Below are 23,453 nucleotides of genomic sequence, written 5' to 3'. Positions count from 1 at the left end.
AGGTCGAGTCCAGTTATAAGGGAAGGAGTTGTCCCAACCAAAGGTCCTCCAAAGAGGCAGGAGGAAAAAGCGAGACATGGACTTCCCAGCAGAGCAAATGTTCTTTTCAATAAAAGTTCTGCGGGTGCAGTTACAGACAAAGAAGGCTCGCAGCTTGGTGGGGATATCCGGGATCCCTTTCCCACCTTTGAGGGTCTCCTTGTACATGACCGCCCGCTTCACTCTGTTCAAGTATTAGCTGTATAATTACCACAGTTATCCAAGGAACGGGTGGAGCGATCAAATGGACCATAACTAGTTTCATGATCCAAGGACAATATCATCTTGCACCATTCTTCTTTTCTGCCACTGCTATGTGTCAATGTGTCCTAGATGTGCTAGGAACTGCCCTGTGTTTGTGTCATTGCTCTGTCGCTTACCATCCAGCCAGGTCGCTGCAGTATTTGTCCGAAAGTTTATGAAAATTATATTGTGACCTGTGAGGTGGTCACAAATGACTGCAAATGACTTGAAATTAGTGTTATTGAGGTTAATAATAATGTAGGAACAAAAAAAGAGCAAAATTATGTGATTTTAGCATATTTTAGCAATTTTTCTAAAAAATACAGATCCAAAACCAAAACACACGAGGGCGGTTTTGCCAAAACCAAAACACGGGGGGGTCAGTGAACATCTCATATATAAATATATATATATATATATATATATATATATATATATATATATATATATATATATATATATATATATATATATATATATATTTATATTTATGTGTAACACTACTAACACTACCACTGATGCTAGGGCATTCTCTCTCTCCTAACTATGAAGATGTGGGATCCCCTTGACAAGTAACTTGGCATGCTGAGAATGAAATAAGAAAAAATTACAACATTAATGCAAATATTCTTAGCACTAACAAGTTTCTGAAATGCTTCAATGTATGTTGGCAAATATTACCAGTTGTTTATTAACACAGAGCAAATCACTGTCTTCAATTGTCTATTTAATTAAATTAAAGACACTGTTCCAATTCCATAGTGATTCAATAAAGGTACAATGCTGAATCTAAGTTTAGCTTTGCTGCAGAAGCACTAACCTGTGACCAGGCTCCTGTCCTCCACTGCGCAGGACAGGATATACGGTTGCACGGCCTCCTTGGCTCTGGACGTTCAGCAGTGCAGTATTTTGTGTGGACTGTCCGATTCGTTCCATTTTGCAGGTGCTGGATACACTGAACCAGTCTGATCTGGACACCCAGTTTGCCACAAGTTTTGCTGCACGCTCCCCACTCCTCTGCTGCCCATCTACAAACAAAATAAAAATAACTTTCCATTTCTTAGAACTTTATATTTACCAATACTATTAGATATATTTTTACAACATTTTAGAAGTTCGCGTTATGCCCGCAATGTAAATAGTAGGACCTAATCACAGGATCCAGCTCCCAATTGACTCGTTTCTACTATGTACATTGCGGACATAACACAAACTCTATTTGGAGACCCTATTACAAACTGTGACGCTGGATTATTATGGATAGATTCTCAATCCTCGTTTGACTTGTTGCATCAAGATTTTCATATATAGAGTGCAAGATCTATTGGACATTGCACCTGATCTATTCACATTGATTGGACCACACCTACCAGTTTACTTTGGTCAACATTTAAATGTGAATTTTAATTTGCTAAACGTAAATGTGAACCTTTATTTGTATAATTGTGCTGTCATTTGGGATGTAGCTCTATTCGTATAATCACTCAAGTGTGAAATGACATCATCCCTATAATATTCTGTTTTTTGGTTTTATTCATTACCGATGTGTAATAGGCTCCATTCAATATTAACCTGTCATTACCATTTATGCCAACTGCAGTTTTATTTGATTTTTTGCTAAGAGTTGCAACTCTCATATTAAATTGTTATCTATCGTTGTTAACTATTTTCTTCTAAGAGACAAGGGGGTATATTTACTAAACTGCAGGTTTGAAAAAGTGGAGATGTTGCCTATAGCAACCAATCAGATTGTAGTTGTCATTTTGCAGAATGCACTAAATACATGGATAACTAGAATCTGATTGGTTGCTATAGGCAACATCTCCACTTTTCAAACCCGCAGTTTAGTAATTATACCCCATGATCTTTTATATAAATAAATGTTTTGCACATAGATGTTTTTCTGTCGTTCATGTCTACTCTGCTTAATCAATTTGAAGTGCCAGGATGTTTGTGTATTTTGGGATAATATATGAGAGGAAGGGATACCTCGTACTTTCCTGCACAACATCATTAGTTTTCATATTACATGTACAGCACTGCATTTCTTTGTTTGCACTATAAGCTTTTAGTGTTGTTAACATGTATTGCAACATTTGTTACCCTAATATATATTGCTATGTCTCCCATTACCTATTTAGAATGTACGCTTTCCAGGGAAGGTATCTCAATACTACTGGTTCAGCCAATCATACCATATGTATTGCACTACATTATATATATATATATATATATATATATATATATATATATATATATATATATATATATATATATATATATACACACACACACACGTTAACACGTGCATGATACTCATGCATTCTAGTCAAATCAAGCTACTTAAGGTGTTAAAAAGGTTCTTGTCATGCATTTGGGCCTAGCCCAGGCCTCCTCAGGGGAAGAGCGTTACTTCCCGATGCAAGCGCCCTTTTTTAACGTGGTTTTGTCCACATGTCACCACCTCATCATTTTTCTCCATCACCTTATCCTTCATCTTCATCGCCACATCCTTCATCAAGCTACTTAAGGTGTTAAAAACTCCCCACTGTCAACCCCGGCAACCACCAACCACTCCCAACTGTCACTTCTCCTTCAAGAAATATATAGGTCAGTGTATAACTCTGCCCAGCAGGTGGCGCTGCAGCTTGGGTTTTTTTTCCACACACGCCACTAGGCATTTATATAGTGTGTATATATATATATATATATATATATATATATATGTATATATATATATATATATATATATATATATATGTATATATATATATATATATATATATATATATATATATATATATATATATATATATATATAGATTGTTATCTCTTTAAACTGCTTGGCTCAATATGGAATGATCTGCTGTTTTCAGGGACTGACTGAAATACAATACATTTACTTAAATCAGGACTCTTCATGTTACCAACTTGTTCATACCCTGGCTGGGAGCATTCGTGCAAGTTACACCGTTTACGGATTGGTTTGGGCTTTTTATTATTGTCACACAGGGTACGTTGAACCATCCTGCTGTCACTTTTTCTCCGACATCCATACTTTGTATACTGAATACCTACAATACAAATTAGATTGAGTCAAAACTACATTGTGATATTGATTATGTTCATGCTGAGCTGTAAGCAAGACAATATAAAGTTAGTGTTACATCTTTGGCTAAGATTTTCTGTAGTTTTTTAGGTTTACAATTGACTGTTCTTTGCCCCCATTTAAAAAAATAAAGCTATTTGCAAAGAGGCTGCACATCAACCCCTATGGATAAGAAGACAAACATAAATTATTAGAAAGTAACCATTGATAGACAACATTGACACAATTAGACAACGTCTATTGCTACTGGAAAAAAAGGATCACGGAACTCTTCTGCACACAATGTTAATAGCATTCCATTCTGACCTGCTGGCTATGGAGAACTATGGTTACGCCAGTGACACATCTATATTGGTCGAGCACTCTGTAATGTGTCAGTTACTAGGTAGTATCAGTGAGAGCCTGTACACACAGCCATTTCCACTCCACAAAAGGTGCCCTGAGCCTGGCAGTGTTGAGGTCTCATCCAATCCTCTTAGTGAGACCCGCTTTGTGCTTCCATATTGTACTTTGGGAGTGAAGTGTATTTCCAAAGCAAAGTAATAAACAACATACAGGATTACTGTATAATACAAAGAGCCATGTGAGTGATGAGACATCTGGTAGTATATTTACTAAACTGCAGGTTTGAAAAAGTGGAGATGTTGCCTATAGCATCCAATCAGATTCTAGTTAGCATTTATTTAATACATTTTACAAAATGCTAACTAGAATCTGATTGGATACTATAGGCAACATCTCCACTTTTTCAAACCCGCAGTTTAGTAAATATACCCACAGATGTCTCATCACTCTCATGATTACACCATAAAGGAGACTAGACTAAGCAGTTTTTTTTAGATTTATAACTAAAAAGTTTATTTCATTGAAAGGGTTTTTTATTAAAGTGTTCAGAGGTTGGAGTTTGATGTGACATTAACCTTTTTGAGCAGTGTGCACCTCTGGGGATTTCTACACCAGACCCCACACCTGGGTGCACTGTCAGGATGCAGAGGGCACCTTCATGTGATCTTCATTGTACATCCAAATGCAGCATTGCAAAATCAAGGAGATCTGCAGTATCCGCTGTGCTTCCTATGTATAGGCCAATGTTAAGAATGCTGCTTATGCAAATTATATTTAATCGAACATCAGATTATCTTTAAATTATTTTCTGTTATGATTGCAATACATATTTATAAAAACTACAAATACTGTACATGTAATGGAACATAAAAACTGTAGACCAAGACAAATTGTGCACCATGTAGATGGGACTACACTATCATGCTAAAAGTTCTTCAACTATTCCCAAGAATTAAAAGACTATGGGCCTGATTCATTAAGGAAAGTAAGGCAAAAGAATGTGTAAGTTTTCTACTGGACAAACCATGTTACAATGCAAATCAGTTTATTACTTTGCACATAAGTTAAATACTGCTGCTTTGTCATGTAGCACACAAATACTCAATAGCTTTATGTTTACACTGAAATTTAATGTTGATCTAGGACATGTCCTACCCCAACTATAAATCTGCCATCACAAGGTGCAAAGTTACTCATTTTTTTTGCTTTACTTTCCTTAATGAATCAGGCCCACTGTGCCTGTAACTAACTTGTTGCCAATGTTGATTTTAGTCTGTTGCTCAAAATTTTATCTAATAGTTTTGGTTGCCATCCCAAAAATGACATAGCAAATTAGTCATGTCAAATAATTCTGTATCACATACAAATTATGGGATTTGTTTTAACTACCGCAGAATGTGTTGACTTTAACTTGCTTGCGATCAATAAAACAAATAAAATAAAGAACATAGAAGGAACAGGTGCATATTGTGGACTTCATGTACAAAGCACAGTGCCTGTCCACTGCAAATGGCCTTGATTTTGCCCTGGCACACCTAGATGTCTCATCTAGCGCACTTCAAGCTGCTTGGCCTTCTCTCCTATACATCCTGAAAATTTCAGTGAACTATATTAGTTCCACTTTAAAGACACTTGATACCATAAACATATTTATTGAGTTGAAAAGTATACACACATTTCTATAATGTACAAACAAGATAAATATTGTCTGATTTGCACATGTCAATGGGAAAGGGGCATACAAAGTAAGTGTCCAATCCTAACAAATAGTTCTTACAGATGTTAACAAATACAACTCAAGTTGATTAAGAACTCATTTTCTTTGGAATATAAATCCAAATGTAACATTTAGCCAGGAGTAGAGTACCAAATTGTAAGAATCATGATGCATCACTACAAGGGGTCAGATGGTCCAAACACATCTAAAGTAACGTATATACGAAAACAGAATATCTGAAACCTTTCCCCACCAATAACTTGTAAGTAAATGTGTACAAGATAGATTTCAAAATTGGCATTGAAAGGTGACCATGCCTATTCTATCATAATACATATTGGATATATTTATCTTGACAACATTTGTATACAAAGGTTTCAGACACTCTGAGTATGTATTTTGCTCTCTACTTTTTACATGTAAATGTGTAGGGCTTGTACAGAAGTGTCTCACTTACCTCCTCCACATGCTTTAGAACATTGGGACCAACTTTTCAGAGCCCATTCATAAGAATCCATCTCCTCCAGTAGCACATTGTTGTTACTGATCATAGGTAAGAGGTCTTCATGGATAATGTATTTATATGTAAGGCTGCTTTTCTGCTCCTCGTCCTGGGGCACAACCTGCAGGGCAATATGACAAAATCATGATAGAGTGACTACCAGAAACAAGGAACATTTATAACCAAAGCCTAATACAAAGAACAGAATAAATGGATTGTTCTCAAACATACACTACAGATACAGGTCATTATCCCAATATTCAACATTATATATGCACAAATATTTCATATCAAATGACATCATCATTACAATATATAAGGGTAATTATGCCCAAACACTAAATGAATGCAGAATAAATTCCAATGTAGAGTAGTACCCCAGAAATCTCCAGCATTGTATAACATAACAGATCCATGACCAGCCTCACACATAGTTCCTGGGCATGGCAAATCATACAAACAATTAGACAAACACACAATAAAGATTATTATACATATAAAATAAGCCCAGTATTTACTGGTCACTGATTGGTCCAACAATGCAATGTGACCTGTGCATAGGCTTCTGGGTGTTGTTGTTTTACTTCTGATATAACAAATGAAAAGATTCTGGTTACCATGCTTTCTGATTTGATGAGTTAGGGCAATTTCAAGTCAATCCAAGGCCTGACCCTGGGGCAGCAGGGTGGCTTAGTGGTTAGCACTTCTGCTGCCTCACAGCACTGGGGTCATGAGTTTGATTCCCGACCATGGCCTAATCTCTGTGGAGTTTGTATGTTCTCCCCGTGTTTGCGTGGGTTTCCTTTTGGTGCTCCAGTTTCCTAACATACTAATAGGTTAATTGGCTGTTAACAAATTGACGTATGTGTCTGTCTTTGTGTGTGTGTTAGTAAATTTACTGTAAGCTCCATTGGGGCAGGGACTGATGTGAGTGAGTTCTCTGTACAGCGCTGCGGAATTAGTGGCGCTATATAAATAGCTGATCATGGTGACAATGACCTGGATATATAATATTTGGATTTGTTGGATTCATTTGAAATCAAATTGCTCATTTCTTTACTTTATTATGATCAATTGTTTGTAGAGCACCACCATATTACACAGCTCTTTCCAGAGAATGTGGAATCATTCACATCAGTCCCTCCACATTGGTTCTTACAGTTTAAATTCTCTATCATACAAACACACACTAGGGTCCATTCTGTCAGACCACAATGAATCTACTATTATGTTTTGAACTATGGGAGGAAACCAGATCACGGAGGAAAACTATGCAAATACTGGTAAAGCATATAAACTCCACACATATAGTGCCCTTACTAATATTATTACTGTACCTTTTAAAATACAGATATAAAAAAATTCAAGTACTAAATAAAATGGACTGTAAATCATATGCAAAAGGTACTGAAGCAAATGAGCTCATTTGTAATTATAGTTATAAAAAAAAAAACCTCTATATACCTATAGCAGTTAAAAGTATTAGCATTGGTTAATTTATGAATTAATTATGCCCAAATGAACACACAGATAAAAAAAAAATCGATTTCCCACTCTCATATGTTCAATTTCAATATTTATTTAACACAGATAAAGCTACAGTTGTTTTCCACCAAAACTTCCTGGTTTTGTAAAGGATATACATATTTATTCAGCTGCATGAAAGCATTTGTGCTGGAGAGGTGCTTTGATGGTGCCTTTTGTAACGTACATCACAAATGATTAAGAGAATATTGCATTTTTGTGAATTTAGCAGGCTACAGTTAAATTGAAGCAGATTTGCCTAAGGCGCATACAGATAGGAAGGAAGATGTCTATACATTTATACTACCAAATGCAGGACAAGAAACACATGTCCATAGCAGGTCTACCTAGTTTTGTAATAAAAATACTGTTTTTTCACTCAAAATGTTGAAGAAGCAATTTCACAGAGAAGTTGTTTTTTTTTTTTAAATAGCAAGTACCTTCTAAGCAGGCATCTATGTTTTCCTAGCTGTCCTCCTACAAATCATTATCTCCTTTTCAAAATATCTCTGGAGCGCAGAGAAGTATGGCTGCCAGTCACACACACACACACACACATTCTCACACATCTCAGCATGTCATGTGATTTTTAAGTAGAACATTAATGTTTCTTATTATTTTCTTTTGCAACTCACTATATATGTTCTCCTATAAGTGGACAGATGTTTTATCGCAAATAATTCTATTTTCAGCATAACATTTTACATATTATGATTATCCGTTATTGATAAGGCACCAACATTATATATGATCATTTTAATAAAAGGGCATATAACCTGGGTGACAAGTTATTCCATCCCGAAATGTGGAGAAGGTTAAATCTGGTTGGCTTAAGTCAGGCCTGTCCAACCTGCGGCCCTCCAGATGTTTGTGAAACTACAAGTCCCAGCATGCCCTTCCAGCTATCAACAGGTTGTCTACTGGCAAAGCATGCTGGGGCTTGTAGTTTCACAACACCTGGAGGGCCGCAGGTTGGACAGGCCTGGCTTAAGTGAAGGTACAATAGTAATCATAGGGTCACACAGTGGTTACCTGGGGTCATGGGACTCCACCTATTCAATTGTTTAGTTGCAACTGCAGCTGTCCTCAGCCCAGACAACTCCTTTCCTTGTGCAATATAGATTTATATAGCTTTGCATGGCTTCTAGCAACACCTCAGATGTCATTTTCCCCTAAGTCCATGGAGGTGTAGCACATTAATCACCAAAAAGCAGTTAAATAAATCAGCAAGACCGGATAACTCTATTGTACCCTGACTATTCTATAATAGCTCAAACCAACCAAGTTCTCAGGAAACATCACACAAAAAAAAAGGGTTATGCCAGGGTAGTACAATTAGACACAGGCCCCAGGCAAGTGTGCGCATTGGATGCATCAAGCAAGTTTAGTTCTGGATCTTAGGAAGAAGTACTGGAGGAGTCTCGGAATACAAGTGAGAAATAATGTGCATAAAACAGAGGCTTAGGAGCAGATTCAATTCAGGGTGAGGTGCTGCAGAACATCCCCGCGATGTTCAGCTGCGCATATTGCCGGCTACTACGTTAAGAAATCTCAGCTCATTTTTCTGCAACCTATATGGGAAGCGATGATTCTCCACGGACTGTACCGGAGACACATCGCATCACCTCACACCAAATTGAATCTGCCCCTTAGTGTCTTTTTCTGTTCCTATTCCTAACTTATAAAATAGGTATAAGATGTCTACAGTAGATGTGGTACAGTAACAAAGCTGATCATGTACAGTGAGCTTACCAAGATCACTATAGGTTCATGCAGCGGTCCAGTGGTTTTCACACTTTTCTTTCCATCTTCAATGGTATACTCCCACTCTAGGCCCATTTCTAGGAAAGTCTTTGACTTGTTATCCTTGCCTTTAACATTCAGAATAAAATTGCCACTCACTTGATTTTTAATAGCTGTAACAAAATTACAGAATATGACAATGAAATGATTAACCTGAAAGTAAACAACTTAGAAGGTAAAAAGTACTGTTTATCCTATTTACTGACACATCCTCTTCTCCCCCCTTGTCCACCAGACCTCTGCAAAACCCTTTGTCTGTGTGTCATCCCCTTTTCTGTTTGGATTAATACAATGAGCCCCTTGTGAGGACTTCTATGATTGTTCTACATGTGTGGTCCTCTTGTAGTTCCCATGTACAACTCTGGTGTCTGTGAAGATCATTTGTGAAGTGCACACAACGCCCATTTTTTTTAAAAAGTAGCTATTACTATTATTTTTTAACTTTAAACAGTGCAGTGTCCATGGGGACTGTCGTTTTTACAGGTGCCATTGTTGTGTGATGAAGTGTGTTAGTACATTACTCAGGAGTGTATCTGGAATGTGCAAAGGCAAAACTCTTCCCCTTAAATGTATAGCATGAGACCTTACCACCGCCAGCTCTCAGCTGGTGCAATTAAAGAGCTTTAGCGTAGTAGGAGTGGTCATAGAGGACAAAGAAAGACCCTGATTATGTCCCCTCTCTCTACAGTTTTATGTTGTTTCAGTAATATTGCTCTGCAACATGAAATCTCAGTTTCTGCATTTCTTGGCAAAATGATGTGCACCAGCAACAGTACTCCTTACTTTGCCAGGAATATCAACTCCTTCCATCTGCCCAAGCAAATTGCTGCTCCCTTGCAAATGCGGCTATCTTGCTATACAAAGCTATGGCCCTAGTGGAAATCAAGGCACAATTTCCCAAAATGAAGCATATAGGCCCAAATCTGTATTTGCACCAAGGACCGTCTGTTTTTTGCTTAGTGTGTGCTCTCCAGTTCCCGCCCTGCTTCCATTTGCTCCTCAACCTGCTAGTGAACTTTTCTTATCCATGCATGAAAACTAGAATTAAAAAGCAGGTAAGTTATGATGCATAGCCATAGGAATCTTGCACATGGGCAGTGGCTGAGAAAGTGAGGAGAAAGTATGTTTTGTGCTGCACTCTTTGGCGTCTATTTGCTCTTACCAAGATTATTGGAAGATATGTCTGTCTCCTCTATTTGGATGTGCCTGGATCCTGCCGGAATTTCAAACATTTTTAAAACACCAGCTGCAATAAAAAGTAAAACACTGTCAAGTTTTTTTTTACAATTACGTGTAACATGGAAACACATGAAGTTACAGCTAGTCATCACCTTCAATCCTGATATGTCCATAAAACACTGTTCTTCCATTGTCTTGGAATAGCACAATAATGTTCATGTGAAATATAATATTTTAGCATTATAGCTCTTCTCTGATGTTTTAATATTTCCAGGCAGGTGTCTGTCTGACAACACTTACAATCAAAATTTGGAAGCAAAGGGCCACACAGAGTTAACACGAATTAAGCAGTCCTGCATATCTAAGATGAAGCATGATCTTTGAGGCCTTTGATATTTAAATACAGATTGTAAACTCTTCTAAACATTCACAACTTCTTTTAGACCCAAAGTAAATAAACAAAACAAACATGTATAAAGAAAAAGGCAGCATTAAATTTACACATTGCAATTTAACACTGGATTCGAGGCACAAGTTTTAGAATCTTGATACAAGGTGCCAACATTTGGAACTTGGACGATCAGTTCCTGCCAATGTAGGTAAGTCTGTACTTTGGAAGGTTTGGATTAATCAGTGCAATCCAAAATAGTTTGGTTTTTGGAGCAATCTCCTTCCATTTTTACAGCAATTACATCAGACCAGAATTTCTCCAGATCAGGACACAACCATAGAATATGATGGAAATTGACAGACATTAGTTTTCACTTGAAACATCTGTGCATTTATGATATGCATTGTACATCACAACATATGCTTGACCATTTTTGCATGGTCCATACATATCTCTGAATTCTAACAACTGCTGCGCTGATTACAATTTCCATTAAGTAGCCTTTATGTACAGATAGTGTCATAACTTCAGACTTAATGTACTTCTGCTTTCTCATCACTGTGTACAGCATCTATATTACAATGATGTCATTTTGCAGCATTATTAAACATATTATATACTGTTTAAGTTCACTAAGTATGCACTATGGTGTGATAGTTGTGTAATCATAAAAAATAAAGTAAAATAAGTAATTAATAACACTATAATTTCTGTATTAGATACAGGGAAATAGAAGTAAATTAAATTGAACAATGTCACTAGCAATTATTTCAGAGTAGAAGGCTGACAACTAGGCTTATTATCCCATGACAACAACATTCACGCTCAACTATATAGAAGACATACACAAATAGAGATAAAGTTTTACTATTATTATTAACCTTTATTTATAGGGTGCCACATTTACTTTTTTTTTAGTTCACAATTTTTTTTTTTACAGTATGAATGGTGAGACCCGGGAATTACACGGGTTGCACCATTCATACTGCAGGCTAGCGGGGTCCAACACGGGAATTACCCCTCGCAAAATCCCGGGTCTAAGTCCCGGGATTTTAGACCCGGGATTTTGTGGTTGGACTATTCATACTGCACCAAGACCCGGGTTTTTCAGCGTGTCCCTGCAAAAACCTGGGTTTTTGGTGCAGTATGAATGGGGTATAAACAGACCTACTTCACTGCAGAATGAGTATGAGTGAGGGAAAGGGATTAAGTGGAACAGAAGGGGAGATATGGAGAGAAGGAATTAGAGAGAGGTGGGAGGGAATAAGAAAGGAAAGGAAGAAGTGGAGTGTTGGAGACAGTAGGGTCAGGGGGAAGGGGAAATGAAGAGAAAGGGAAAAAGAAGATTGGTGCAAGAGAATTTATCATCATCATCTAATACATCTACCAAATAGTGCACTAGATGAGTCCATTAATTGTATATCCTTTAAAATTCAGTTTAAGATACTGTTGTGTCTAGGTAGTGATTCTCAGCTTTGTGATCTGTACTCAGTAAAAGACTGTCTTAATGAATACAGATTAAAATATGTGGATGTGGAATGGGCTTCAGCTGTTGGTCATGAAGTGCGGAGATAATACTTATTAACAGAGCTGCAGTGGAATTTAAGGGAAACAATATATTATTCCTTTCAATTTGGGGTTTAGGGGTTATTGAAAGTTTATGTAATAAAATGTGCATACAATTATACTTGGTGATGTGTTGTACTTCGCCCAAACGATCATATCAAGCAAGACTGTGCATACAGTACATCTCCTATCCAGTATGAACCCCACATGCTGAACATCTGGAGTTTCTATAGTATGACCTGTGGCTTGTTGAAGAGTCATTTGTCCACCACAGTCTGTAACTACTGTTCTTTTATAAGAAAACGCCACCTTCAATTCATTCATTAATTAGAGATTTCTGGTCCTAGTGTTCACATTTCCAAAAACGAATGTCCTACATTGCATAAGCTATGGCTGTACTGGGGTTTCCCTTGGCTGTCTAGGGAGAATCATCTACTCTTTGCCATACAGCACTCAGAAGGATGCACTCTCTGTGTACTAATCGGTCATACATAGTTTACATAAGGTAAGGCAATCATCATCATCACCATTTATTTATATAGCGCCACTGATTCCGCAGCACTGTACAGAGAACTCACTCACATCAGTCCCTGCCCCAGTGGAGCTTACAGTCTAAATTGCCTAACATACACACACACACAGACAGAGAGAGAGAGACTAAGGTCAATTTTTGATAGCAGCCAATTAACCTACTGGTATGTTTTTTGGAGTGTGGGAGGAAACCGGAGCCCCCGGAGGAAACCCACGCAAGCACAGGGAGAACATACAAACTCCACACAGATAAGGCCATGGTCAGGATTTGAACTCATGACCCCAGCGCTGTGAGGCAGAAGTGCTAACCACTTCGCCACCGTGCTGCAATCTGTTTGCATAATTGAATATGTATGGGTCAAGTAACTTGCATGAAGGGAAAGTTTTCCTATGAGAAGAAATTACATTTCTGTATGTTTATGGTGCATGCAAATCTCAATTTGTCAAGAGCATAACAAGAGGGTAGATAATGTATTTTTTAAACTGGTATGTTTTTTCTCTATAAAATATATTAAGTTCACCAATAGATGATTTTATCCCATATAAATACACAAGAAAAGCATCACTAAAAATTGTATGACTTTACCATGTAATCTGGGCCAGGTCTATGAGTACTGTACCAGCTTTCAGCATTCTGACATTTCCATGTATCTCATACACTACAGGAGCTTTATACAATACATATGCACATACTGAAATTAAAAGCTCAAGCTCAAAGTTCAAGCCACAATTGTATATTGATCTGTGATTGTTCTATGGCCCTCGGACCATAATATATGCAACTGAAATCTTTTCTTACCTGAATCCCAATCAAACAAGGCGTCCTATACTAACATATATCCATTACACCATTTTACAAGAAAATGCAATATATTAAGAAATGGAGGATAAATACAACATAAATTTGCTTACGGGACTGCTTTGGCAATTTGACTAATGTTCCCTTCACAGTTCGGCAATGAGAATTATCTCCTCCGCAAACCCCACACTTATCATCCTCTTTCAGGGAGCCGATTTCCTTGTCGCAGCCGATGTGCTACAGGATAAAGAAACAACACAGATTTCTCTGTTAAGACACATTCGGGATAGATAAGTGCTCTTGTCACAGAGCCTGGGTAAATAGGAAGAACAAGCTTTAGTAAGATTAACCGTTCTGCATATCTACAGGAATAGGTGACATATTCTCTGTACAGCAATGCATAATATGTAAATAAACGGTAACAAATACTATTATTATTATTATTATTATTATTATTGTTGTTGTTGCTACCTTACAGCTGCTATTATATTGGACTAGTGATTGCTCGATCAATGATCAGAATAGTTGCAGGTTGTCAAATTATATCTACTCTGGGTCTATGTCATAAAAAGCAAAGCAACCTTTATTATATAGTCAGACTAGGAAGCACAGTAATCTTCGTATGGACACCCACATTGTATACAACAGTGACAGGGATCACAGTGAGTCCCAGAGCAGGAAACCTATTTGCCGTTTGGTTATAAACATTCAATGAGGTAATCCCATCTGCTATGTCTATCAAATGGAACACACACTACATTGAAAGAAAACTAACCAGGACATCAGGGGCTACATGATATATTCCTTAAAATACTATGATAGATTTGGAACTGTTAGTGTGTACAGAGGCAGGCTGGGCGGTGGTGCAGGGGGCATCTGCCCCCCAGGACAGTGCCTTAGTGGGCTACCTTGGGCTGAGTCATTGGGCACCTGCATTTTTTTTCCTTTAAAATGTTCCTAATAGGCTGCTGAGTCGAGTATCATACCCCTGGGCTAGAATTTGCCAGCCAGCCCGAGTGTGTAGGTATGGAAAAGCGACCATACAGATGGGAATGTTGCTGCCATTTATGGAATAAAATATCCTTAATTGTTTCTGCATTCACTGAATGCAGTCTGTTTTTTTCTTTATATATCTAAATATAGATTTATGGACTGTATATCTATATATGAGTGTGTGACATCAAAGAACACAATGGGCCTGATTCATTAAGGAAAGTAAGGCAAAAAAATGAGTAAGTTTTCCCCTGGACAAAACCATGTTACAATGCGAGAGATGTATTTTAGTTTATTATTTTGCACATTAGTTAAATACTGGCTGTTTTTTCATGTAGCACACAAATACTTGATAGCTTTATGTTTACACTGAAATTTAAAGTTAATCTAGGACATGCCCTATCCCAACTATAAATCTGTCCCAACATTTTAAATTTACCTCCCCCTATAATACAACAAGGTTTTGCCAAAGTGCAAAGTTACTCCTTTTTTTCCTTAATGAATCAGGCCCAATATTTTGTTGCATTGCTGGTTTCCTGTTTAGTAAAGGAAAACACCCTGCCATGACATTTAAAGGAGTCTTAATATATATTTTTTTTCTTGAATTGTCCTTTGGACAGGTCAGTATGTATTTTATGGACAGCTAATATGAATAATTTCATACCCTTAAACTGTCCTGGCTTGACCAGAATTGTCCTGTTTTGCCGTATCATTGTGGCTGAGGGGAGCAATAAATTAGAAGGATGGGGGATCCAATGGGCATGGCTGGCTGTCCCAAAATTTCCAATGTAAATTTTAACTTAGGCATGTAGCTCTAAGAGAAAAGAAATACTGATGCTTACCGACACCCCACAATACAATTAGAGATGGGAAAATGATACAAATAAAATGAAAAAAATGCTACATAAAATAAAGTATATTTCCCTTTGAGCTCTGATTGTCTAATTGTAATTTAGTGCAATTTTCCCTGTGCTGATGATGGCATATAAAATATGTTAATTAAATTAGCTCTATCTGTACACATATATTTGTGCATATATTGTAAGGACTGTAATATTTCCCAAATAAAATAAAAGCATTTACTGAAACTTCAATATATTTGGATGTTTCTTTATTTAACAAGGTATTATTTATGAAACAAGAAAATGAAAAACTTGCTTTTATCAATCATACCGACCACAAGGTGGCGACAGAGGGTATAATAAAACCAATGAGTAATAAAGTAATAGTTTTATCTAGCATGTTATTTAAAAAAAATAATCTGCATAAAATGTAAACACAACCTTCAATATAAAATAACACAATGTTAAACTATTTGTCAAAAGGCTCTGAATGGAAATAAGATATTCGCCTTAAAACAGATTGAGTTTCACTCTGCATAAAGAGGTCACCTAAGGAAAACCATATGTGCGTATATATGAATATTTAACAATATGTGATCAATCTTCACCATTAGGTGTGCTATACTGAACAACAGCAAATAGATTACAATATATTCTCTTATTGTATAACCAGTGCTATGAATACAAAACACATGTGTTAGAGAATAAAGAGGAATGGTTCCATTAACCAGCATCCCTAGAGAAATTTCACAGTCATATTCCAAATAATGATCCAAGATGGTGAGAAACAGTTTTGAGAAATACATCTAATAATACAGATATACATTTAAAATAAAATTTACACAATGTAATGCCTTGTCAGGAAGTGAGACAATTTCTAATTTGATGTTATTATTGTTTCTGCACCTTTTCTATTGTATTTTAGTGACTTCCTCTCTGTAGTGCTTTTCCAGGGTACAGACCCCTGACAGTGCTGTGGCAGCACAGGTATGATCACAGAGTACTACACTTCATGTGATGCCAAGTCCCACATTACATTAATAGACTAGGTCAGTGTCACATGGAAAGAGGGACTGGGCAAGTGGGGGAAGGCTGAAATAGAACAGAAAAGGTGCAGAGGAAGTGATTATTTTATCTACAATACTTCTTGCTTACTGAAAATCATTACTGTGCACATTTATGAAGTTTTACGAGCCGCCGCGACGGATCACCTGTTCTTTTTGATGGCTGCGTCCCACTGTTACCCTGACAGCCGGGACATCACTTACACCTCCCTTGTCCCGGCCATCGCCAAGGCGACAGCCGGGATGCTCTATTACTCATCACCGCTTCCCGGCAAAATCTGACAGCCGAGAACGTGCTCAGAGAGCACCTCGTTTATCATTCAGCATCCTGTGGATGATTACAGGGCTGCTGCCCTGACCTTCTGATTGGGCAATGTTAGCCTCCCTGCCGGTTATAGTGTTCTGTGTGCCTCACATTGCTGACCAGCCCCAGTCTTGTGGATATTCTGCTTATTTACTTTTAATTCCTCTTATGACCCTTGGCTTGTTTCTGAACCCTGCTTGAATTCTGACTGCCCCTGACCTCTACCTATTGGATTCTCCTTTCTTGCAACCAGCTATGACCTCTGACCTGTCCCTGACCCTGATTATCCTGTTTGCTACGGACTAATGAACTTTGGACTGTTCCTGGATACTGTTTCTTGTTTTCTGGTTACTCCTTCTACCTGCGCCCTACGGTACCTGCGCATAAACCTCTACTACGCAAGAGTTAAGTCCTGGGGACAGCCGAGTATCTGTGAGCGCGACTAGCTCTACAGGAAAGGCGACTGTTATAGGTGAAGGCCTCTTACCATCTATTCTAAAGGTTTAAACCAGTGGCTGTTAGCTGTAACATGGAGATGGACTATATTTTATTATTTATATACTATTGTATTACATGTAAGGTAGTGTAACAAGAGGTGGAGTTTGGATGTTGTCCCCTTGTTTCTGAGGGTTTCCTCCGGTTGCTCCAGTTTTCTACCACAGTCCACAAGCATACTGGTGGGTGAACTGGCTTCTGACCAGTGGTTAAAGTGGAAGCGGCGGTATGGAAAATGTAAGTGAATGGAACTTGATAGGCTTCATATGAAGGTAGTAGGATAAGTGGCGGTATGGCATTCCACTGTATACACCGCCACTTCCACCTCTGCTTCTGACAAAATGGGTTTGTGTGTGTCTGCCAGGCAATATAAAATGTAAGCTCCAATGGACTGATGTGAATGATTACATATTCTCTGTACAGTTTATTTTACTAAATAAATAAATAATAAATAAGGAATCATTTTATCCTTATGGCTAAAAACGTGTGTTGTTCAGTGGTTGGGCTGAACAAACTGATCACATACTGTGTATCTAGCATAATGCTTCAAGGAGTGAGTTCTAGACCAGACATCTGCTGCAATGATGAATAGAACAACTCTCTATGGGAGAAGCAACGGCCAAGTCCCACATTTACTTAAATTTATTTATAATAGGAAATAACAAAAAACAAACAGATTTAAAAAGTTTCATTTAAACTGAATTGGAATAGATGATGTTTAGGGCTCATTCATATGTGCGCTCACCCAGGCTTGTCTGGTTATCTGAGCTGTGTTCTAAATAATTACAGATGGGCCTTTCATTTTTTTTTTATACCCATGAGAATTGCTTGGGAAAACATAGGGAAAATGCAGTATATAGTGCAAGACATAGTATTATTTCTTTACATTTATGCTACACCTTCTCTCCCTGTATTGCCACCAATGTCCATGTGTGCGCCTCCTTTTCCAAGCCCTGTCTGAACTTTTCTCTGTGTTGAAACAAACATAACTCAGATGGATGGGTAACACTCATGTGACTTATTTGCAGTCCTAACCCAACCAACTACTGTACTGTTCGAAAGGAGCATCTATGTGCCATAAAAGTGGACGTATTGACGCACACACAGGAGATGGACGGGTAACACATGGAGGTGCCAGTGTAAATGAGCCCATAAAAGTATATGACAATTTTTCATTGCAGATGTTAATGTCCCTTTAGATTAGGGAACCATACCATTACTTAGACCCAGCACGATCGCTAGGATTTCTTTTAGTATTTACCAACAGCTGCATAAAGTCTAAGCAGTAGTATTTAATTAAAGAATGACTGTTACATTTTATAGGTCTGAGTACTCACCACACAGTCCCCTCTGGCACAGACACTATAGGGGTCTTTATAGCTACATCGGGTGCCATCATGAACCACCTGATTCATAAAAACCACATCTCCCGTTTCCTTGGACTGACATATGAGTTCACACTTCTGGGCATCTGCCGTGGAAAAAAAAGATTGTATGCCAGGGAGGGAATGCTGTAAATTCATATGTATGTACTATATTTCCTGTTGATATATATATACACCTGGCATACTGATCAAACACTGTGAATTGATGTACTGATCAGTCCTTGTATATGTTTATATGTACAGTTATATAGATAATCAAACAAAGTGACCCAGTTGTTGCCCACAACAAGTTGGTACATGTGGGACACTACTTAGGGAGGTGGAGTTATCGTAAAGTGGAGAACAACTAGAGAACTTTGGAAGTATCTTACCATCATGGTGCTCATAAGGAAGCCAGGTGTGTTTGGTGTTCTGGTGATTGTAGTATGAGTTCCGTTGTGAACACTGCTGAGCACGGAAATCTTCAAATAGCCCTCTGCATTCTTCAGTGTTGCACATCTGATATTCATAGGTGGCACCATGGCAATCACGACCTCCATACGCTGGTCTGCAGAAAATATTATACAAGGTGCAATTATAGGGGCACTGCATCATTGCAACATTGTTGTTATTATTTTTATAGCAGCGCTTAATATTTTTATTGGCTTTAAAGTTTAGCTTTCTGCCAAGGAGCTCACAAAGATATCGGTGACGCATTATGCGGAGTCACAGCACGAAATCATGCATGATAAGAGTACAAGCCTGAATCCCCATCTGAAGGTCCTAAAACTGTAGGAATTTGTTTTATTGTGTGGCTTGTTCTAATCATAGTTATTCCTGAGAACTATTTTTACCATTTTTTTGCCCAACATTATACTCAAGATACAGCTGAATACATATATCATTGCTGACAGCTCTGCTTGCCTGAGATATACAAACAGAATCTCAGCTTCATCACCTGTGTGGCTCCTTGACTTTGAAGATTTAGGGTAGATTTACTAAAATTGTGTTCAGTGGCAGGCTTGAAAACAGCTAATTCGCTGATGATTTAATCAAATCCGAGTCAAAACCACCATAAAAAATACCTGCTTCTGATTGGTTCTTTGAGCTATTCTGTCATTCAGAACATAAGAGGCGGCACTACTGACTTATGCAATATGGGGACAATAACTTTTTATTGACTAAAGAGAAAAATAAATGAAAAAATAACTAATGGAGACAAATGTTATTTTTAAACTATATCAAGTGGGCAATATTATTGTATTATATGATGGAGCCAATATGAATATATAGTTATATTAGGGAGGCAATACTATTTGATTGCTAACGGGGGCAATAATTATTTATGATGCACACATGTAGCACTACATATTGGCATAATATAATAGTACAATAATATAATATGCAGTTTCAGCAATTTTGCCTCTCACAACCACCTCTTATGTTGTTTTCAGCCATTTTACTGGCAATTTGCCCGTTAGTAAATGCGACGGTTTTGAAACTCCCGGGAAAACCTTTAGTGAATCAATCCCTTAATGTGATCTGTCATTGTTACAATTACACTTTGTACTAGTATAAGGCTACATTAGTTTTTTGTTAATCAGTACCGCTCATTTCGCCTTTATAACAGTGCAGAAGCGGACTGTCCATTTTAGTATCAAATTTAGAGATAGATTTGTGTATACTGCTCATTGTTATTAGGACCTGTCAGTTTTATGGATTGCTAGTTTACAGATTGGCAGCTATTACATTACAGAATAGTTAAGTGATTATGGTAGTATTGTTAAGCATTTATTGATTTATGATTATTTTATTATTATTGTTTTATCGGGAGATGTCATAATTAATATTATTACATTTAAAGTTATATTATAGACATAACGATCAATCTCTGTATACATTCCATTAGTTTGGTTTTCTCATTATAAGGGTCTGAGTTTCCCTTTGTACAGCAGCTTTGGAGATAGTATATATGACACCATGTTGTTTTGTGCACCATTTAATGCAATTATCAGGTTACTAGGATACGTTTGTGCATCATTGCACCTTGTGGCCTACACATCTCCTGTGCGAAGGGTCAACTCACTACATACATAATTGTGTGGACCTCCAGGTTATTAAGACTAACAATTCCTGCTTCTAATGGAAAGGGTGTTTTATCTATTATCTGATATAACAATGTATGTCTTTTCAAGTGTCATGTACGTGAATTTTTAAAAAATGTTCATTACTTTTATTTGCCATGAACGGTTTCTGTTGTGCTGAGATCTGATAATCTAGGCAGTATAGTACATACGTGACTAACATTTAACATTAGAATGTCACATTTTTCTTTCAAATATTATTGGGCTTGAACACATTATAATAGGCATCAGCTTTCTTATTGGCACCCATGTGTACGAGGCCAGAAATAGTAACGAGAAAAACAAATGTAGCAATCTGGTGTTAAATGTTACTTATGTACATACTATTCTGTCTAGATCGTCAGGTCTCAACATCTTAGACACAGCCCGACACACGTTTTATAGACTCACTTCTTTCACTTTATTAACAGATTGTTCTATGGACACTACATTTTCTTGCATTAATAGAACACGTCATGGGCCTACCCTGCACTTACCTCTTTCTCTCTTTTATCACTTAAAATAGTGGTAAAGAATATTCATAACATCATTTATCTAAATGCTGCTGTTCTACAGCAGCCATGTGGGTTTTCATAGGAGGAAGGTTGCCGAGTTGTTAGGACAATATCTGTTGAGATGATGAGACCCCTAGAACCGCTTTATGAGGTCTTCACCTACAACAGCCACCTTCCTTGTTGTGATATGATTATGAATACTCTGTTGCCCCCAGGACTTGACTCATAGTGGTAGAGGCGTATCATCTCTGCGAATTATGAGGGTAAAGATGGACAGAAAACGAGTCGAGGCAATAGGAAAACCAGAGCAATAAACTATCTGAGGTTAGGGGCAGTCAGCGTACAGAAGCAAAGTCCAGTAAACAATCCCAAGTCAGTGGCAGAAGACAGAAGCAAGGTCCAATTCACAGTTCAGGTCACAACAGAGAGGCATATGCTAAGAAAAAGTCCTAGTGCACTGAATCAGAACAAACGATCACCAGCACAGGTGTACAGAAGAGGGAGTCTAATAAAGCCTGGAGAGCCAATGAGGTGAGGTCTGGAAGCCTCCTGATCACATGATCCACCTAAGGAATGTGCCTCTTAACCTAACAATCAGCAGCACCTGTGAATAGACTCTGGGCTAATTAAGGATCATAGGATCATAAACATCTGCTTCAGTGATGCTGGCTACAACTGCTTAGCAACCGACACTGAAAGCCAGCAGAAAATATGCCAGCAATCATTGCTACGCAACAGTCATGAGCATACGTTCTTTAAAGCCTACCTATCTTCTACCTAACCCGTCCTACCCGCCCCTATTCTACCCCTTCCTGTCAACTGGCTCCCTTTGTGCTTGAGTTTTGTTCACCCTCCCTTAGGATGTAAGCTCATTTGAGCAGGGCCCTCTTCCCTCCTGTCTCCATACCTGTTCTTCTGCTCCGTCTGTACTGCATCAGCCTGCCTGGAGCCTCTGAAGTTTTGGTATTTATTGTTTACTGTTCAGTTATGTCTCACCCTGTATAGTCTACTGTTTGTACTGTGTACGGCGCTGCGGAACTCTTGTGGCGCTTAACAAATTAAGGATAATAATAATAATAATAATAATGGTGGAGCCTGCCGCTGATTATAACAAAAGTGTCCTCAACGCCAGAGCATTGGGTGACCATTGGGTGCCAGAGTGTGAGGGTTTGCCAGGTTTGAATCCAGGACCTCAGCACTTAAGTGCCTACTCATTAGCCTCTTGTCTATTGGAGCAGGTGCTGTGCTAAATCTCGCCCATTTACTCTTTCTGCATGTTTTACCTCTTCATTCCGTGTCTTTACTATCCACCCCAACAAGCCTCGCTGTAATGAGTTCTTAGAGTATATAAGGCCTGCTCAGACACTGGAAGTTGCTGGAGCACTGAGAGGAGGCACAAAATCAACCCCTTTAAAAGTATGATGAAACCCGAAGATCTAGTGCTAAATTCAAGCCCTTTGCAGAGTGGAAAGGGTCGTGCATCCCTCCGCACAGCAAGGAACTCTATTACAAATACAGACTAAACCCCTTCATTTAATTTCAATAATCTTGCTCCACAGGGGGGAAATCTTATTTCTGCACTGCTCCACAAAACTACCAGTGCGAATAATAGGGCCCTAGGCAAGATAATACTTGAGCCCCCTACCTCCTACATTTAACAAAACCACCCACATAAGAACGTGTTACAGTGGGCCCTAGATGGGAACCTGGGTTCTAGCTCTGCATCTAATTCATACTTTGTAAGAAAAATAAACAAATGATGGTACCATTAGTGTCTACCTTTCTTGTGTCTACAAGATTTATATTTTGAATGAATATGAAGCCTTCAGCCAGACCAGTGTTTCACAGATCCCATCCTTAGGTAACCTCTAGCAGTGCACGTTTCCATACCTCGGAGCTGGAGTACAGGTGTATTCTTTACTACGTGATGCATTTCAAAAGATTGGCATGTGTTACTAAATATGTCACTTGCAATTCTGTGAGAAGATCTGGAAAACATGTACTG

The 23,453-nt window shown here is 38.0% G+C and overlaps 1 protein-coding gene across 1 annotated transcript in view; it reads right to left on the bottom strand.

Annotated features, from left to right (window-relative positions):
* The window catches only part of ADAMTS14 (ADAM metallopeptidase with thrombospondin type 1 motif 14), a 132,684-nt gene that overhangs the window by 8,832 nt on the left and 100,399 nt on the right, over positions 1–23,453 (bottom strand). The window contains exons 12-19 of the mRNA XM_075215202.1: positions 19,203–19,378; positions 18,784–18,917; positions 13,862–13,985; positions 10,445–10,528; positions 9,232–9,395; positions 5,911–6,076; positions 3,224–3,356; positions 1,103–1,310 (exon numbers count right to left, since the gene is read on the bottom strand). Coding sequence (XP_075071303.1) covers positions 1,103–1,310; positions 3,224–3,356; positions 5,911–6,076; positions 9,232–9,395; positions 10,445–10,528; positions 13,862–13,985; positions 18,784–18,917; positions 19,203–19,378 — 1,189 coding nt within the window. The remainder of the gene's footprint in view (positions 1–1,102; positions 1,311–3,223; positions 3,357–5,910; positions 6,077–9,231; positions 9,396–10,444; positions 10,529–13,861; positions 13,986–18,783; positions 18,918–19,202; positions 19,379–23,453) is intronic.

Source organism: Mixophyes fleayi, chromosome 6 (genome assembly GCF_038048845.1).
Source record: "Mixophyes fleayi isolate aMixFle1 chromosome 6, aMixFle1.hap1, whole genome shotgun sequence".
Lineage (NCBI taxonomy): Eukaryota > Metazoa > Chordata > Amphibia > Anura > Limnodynastidae > Mixophyes > Mixophyes fleayi.
The sequence above is the reverse complement of the archived record's forward strand: the minus strand, read 5'-3'. Positions and strand labels throughout refer to the sequence as shown.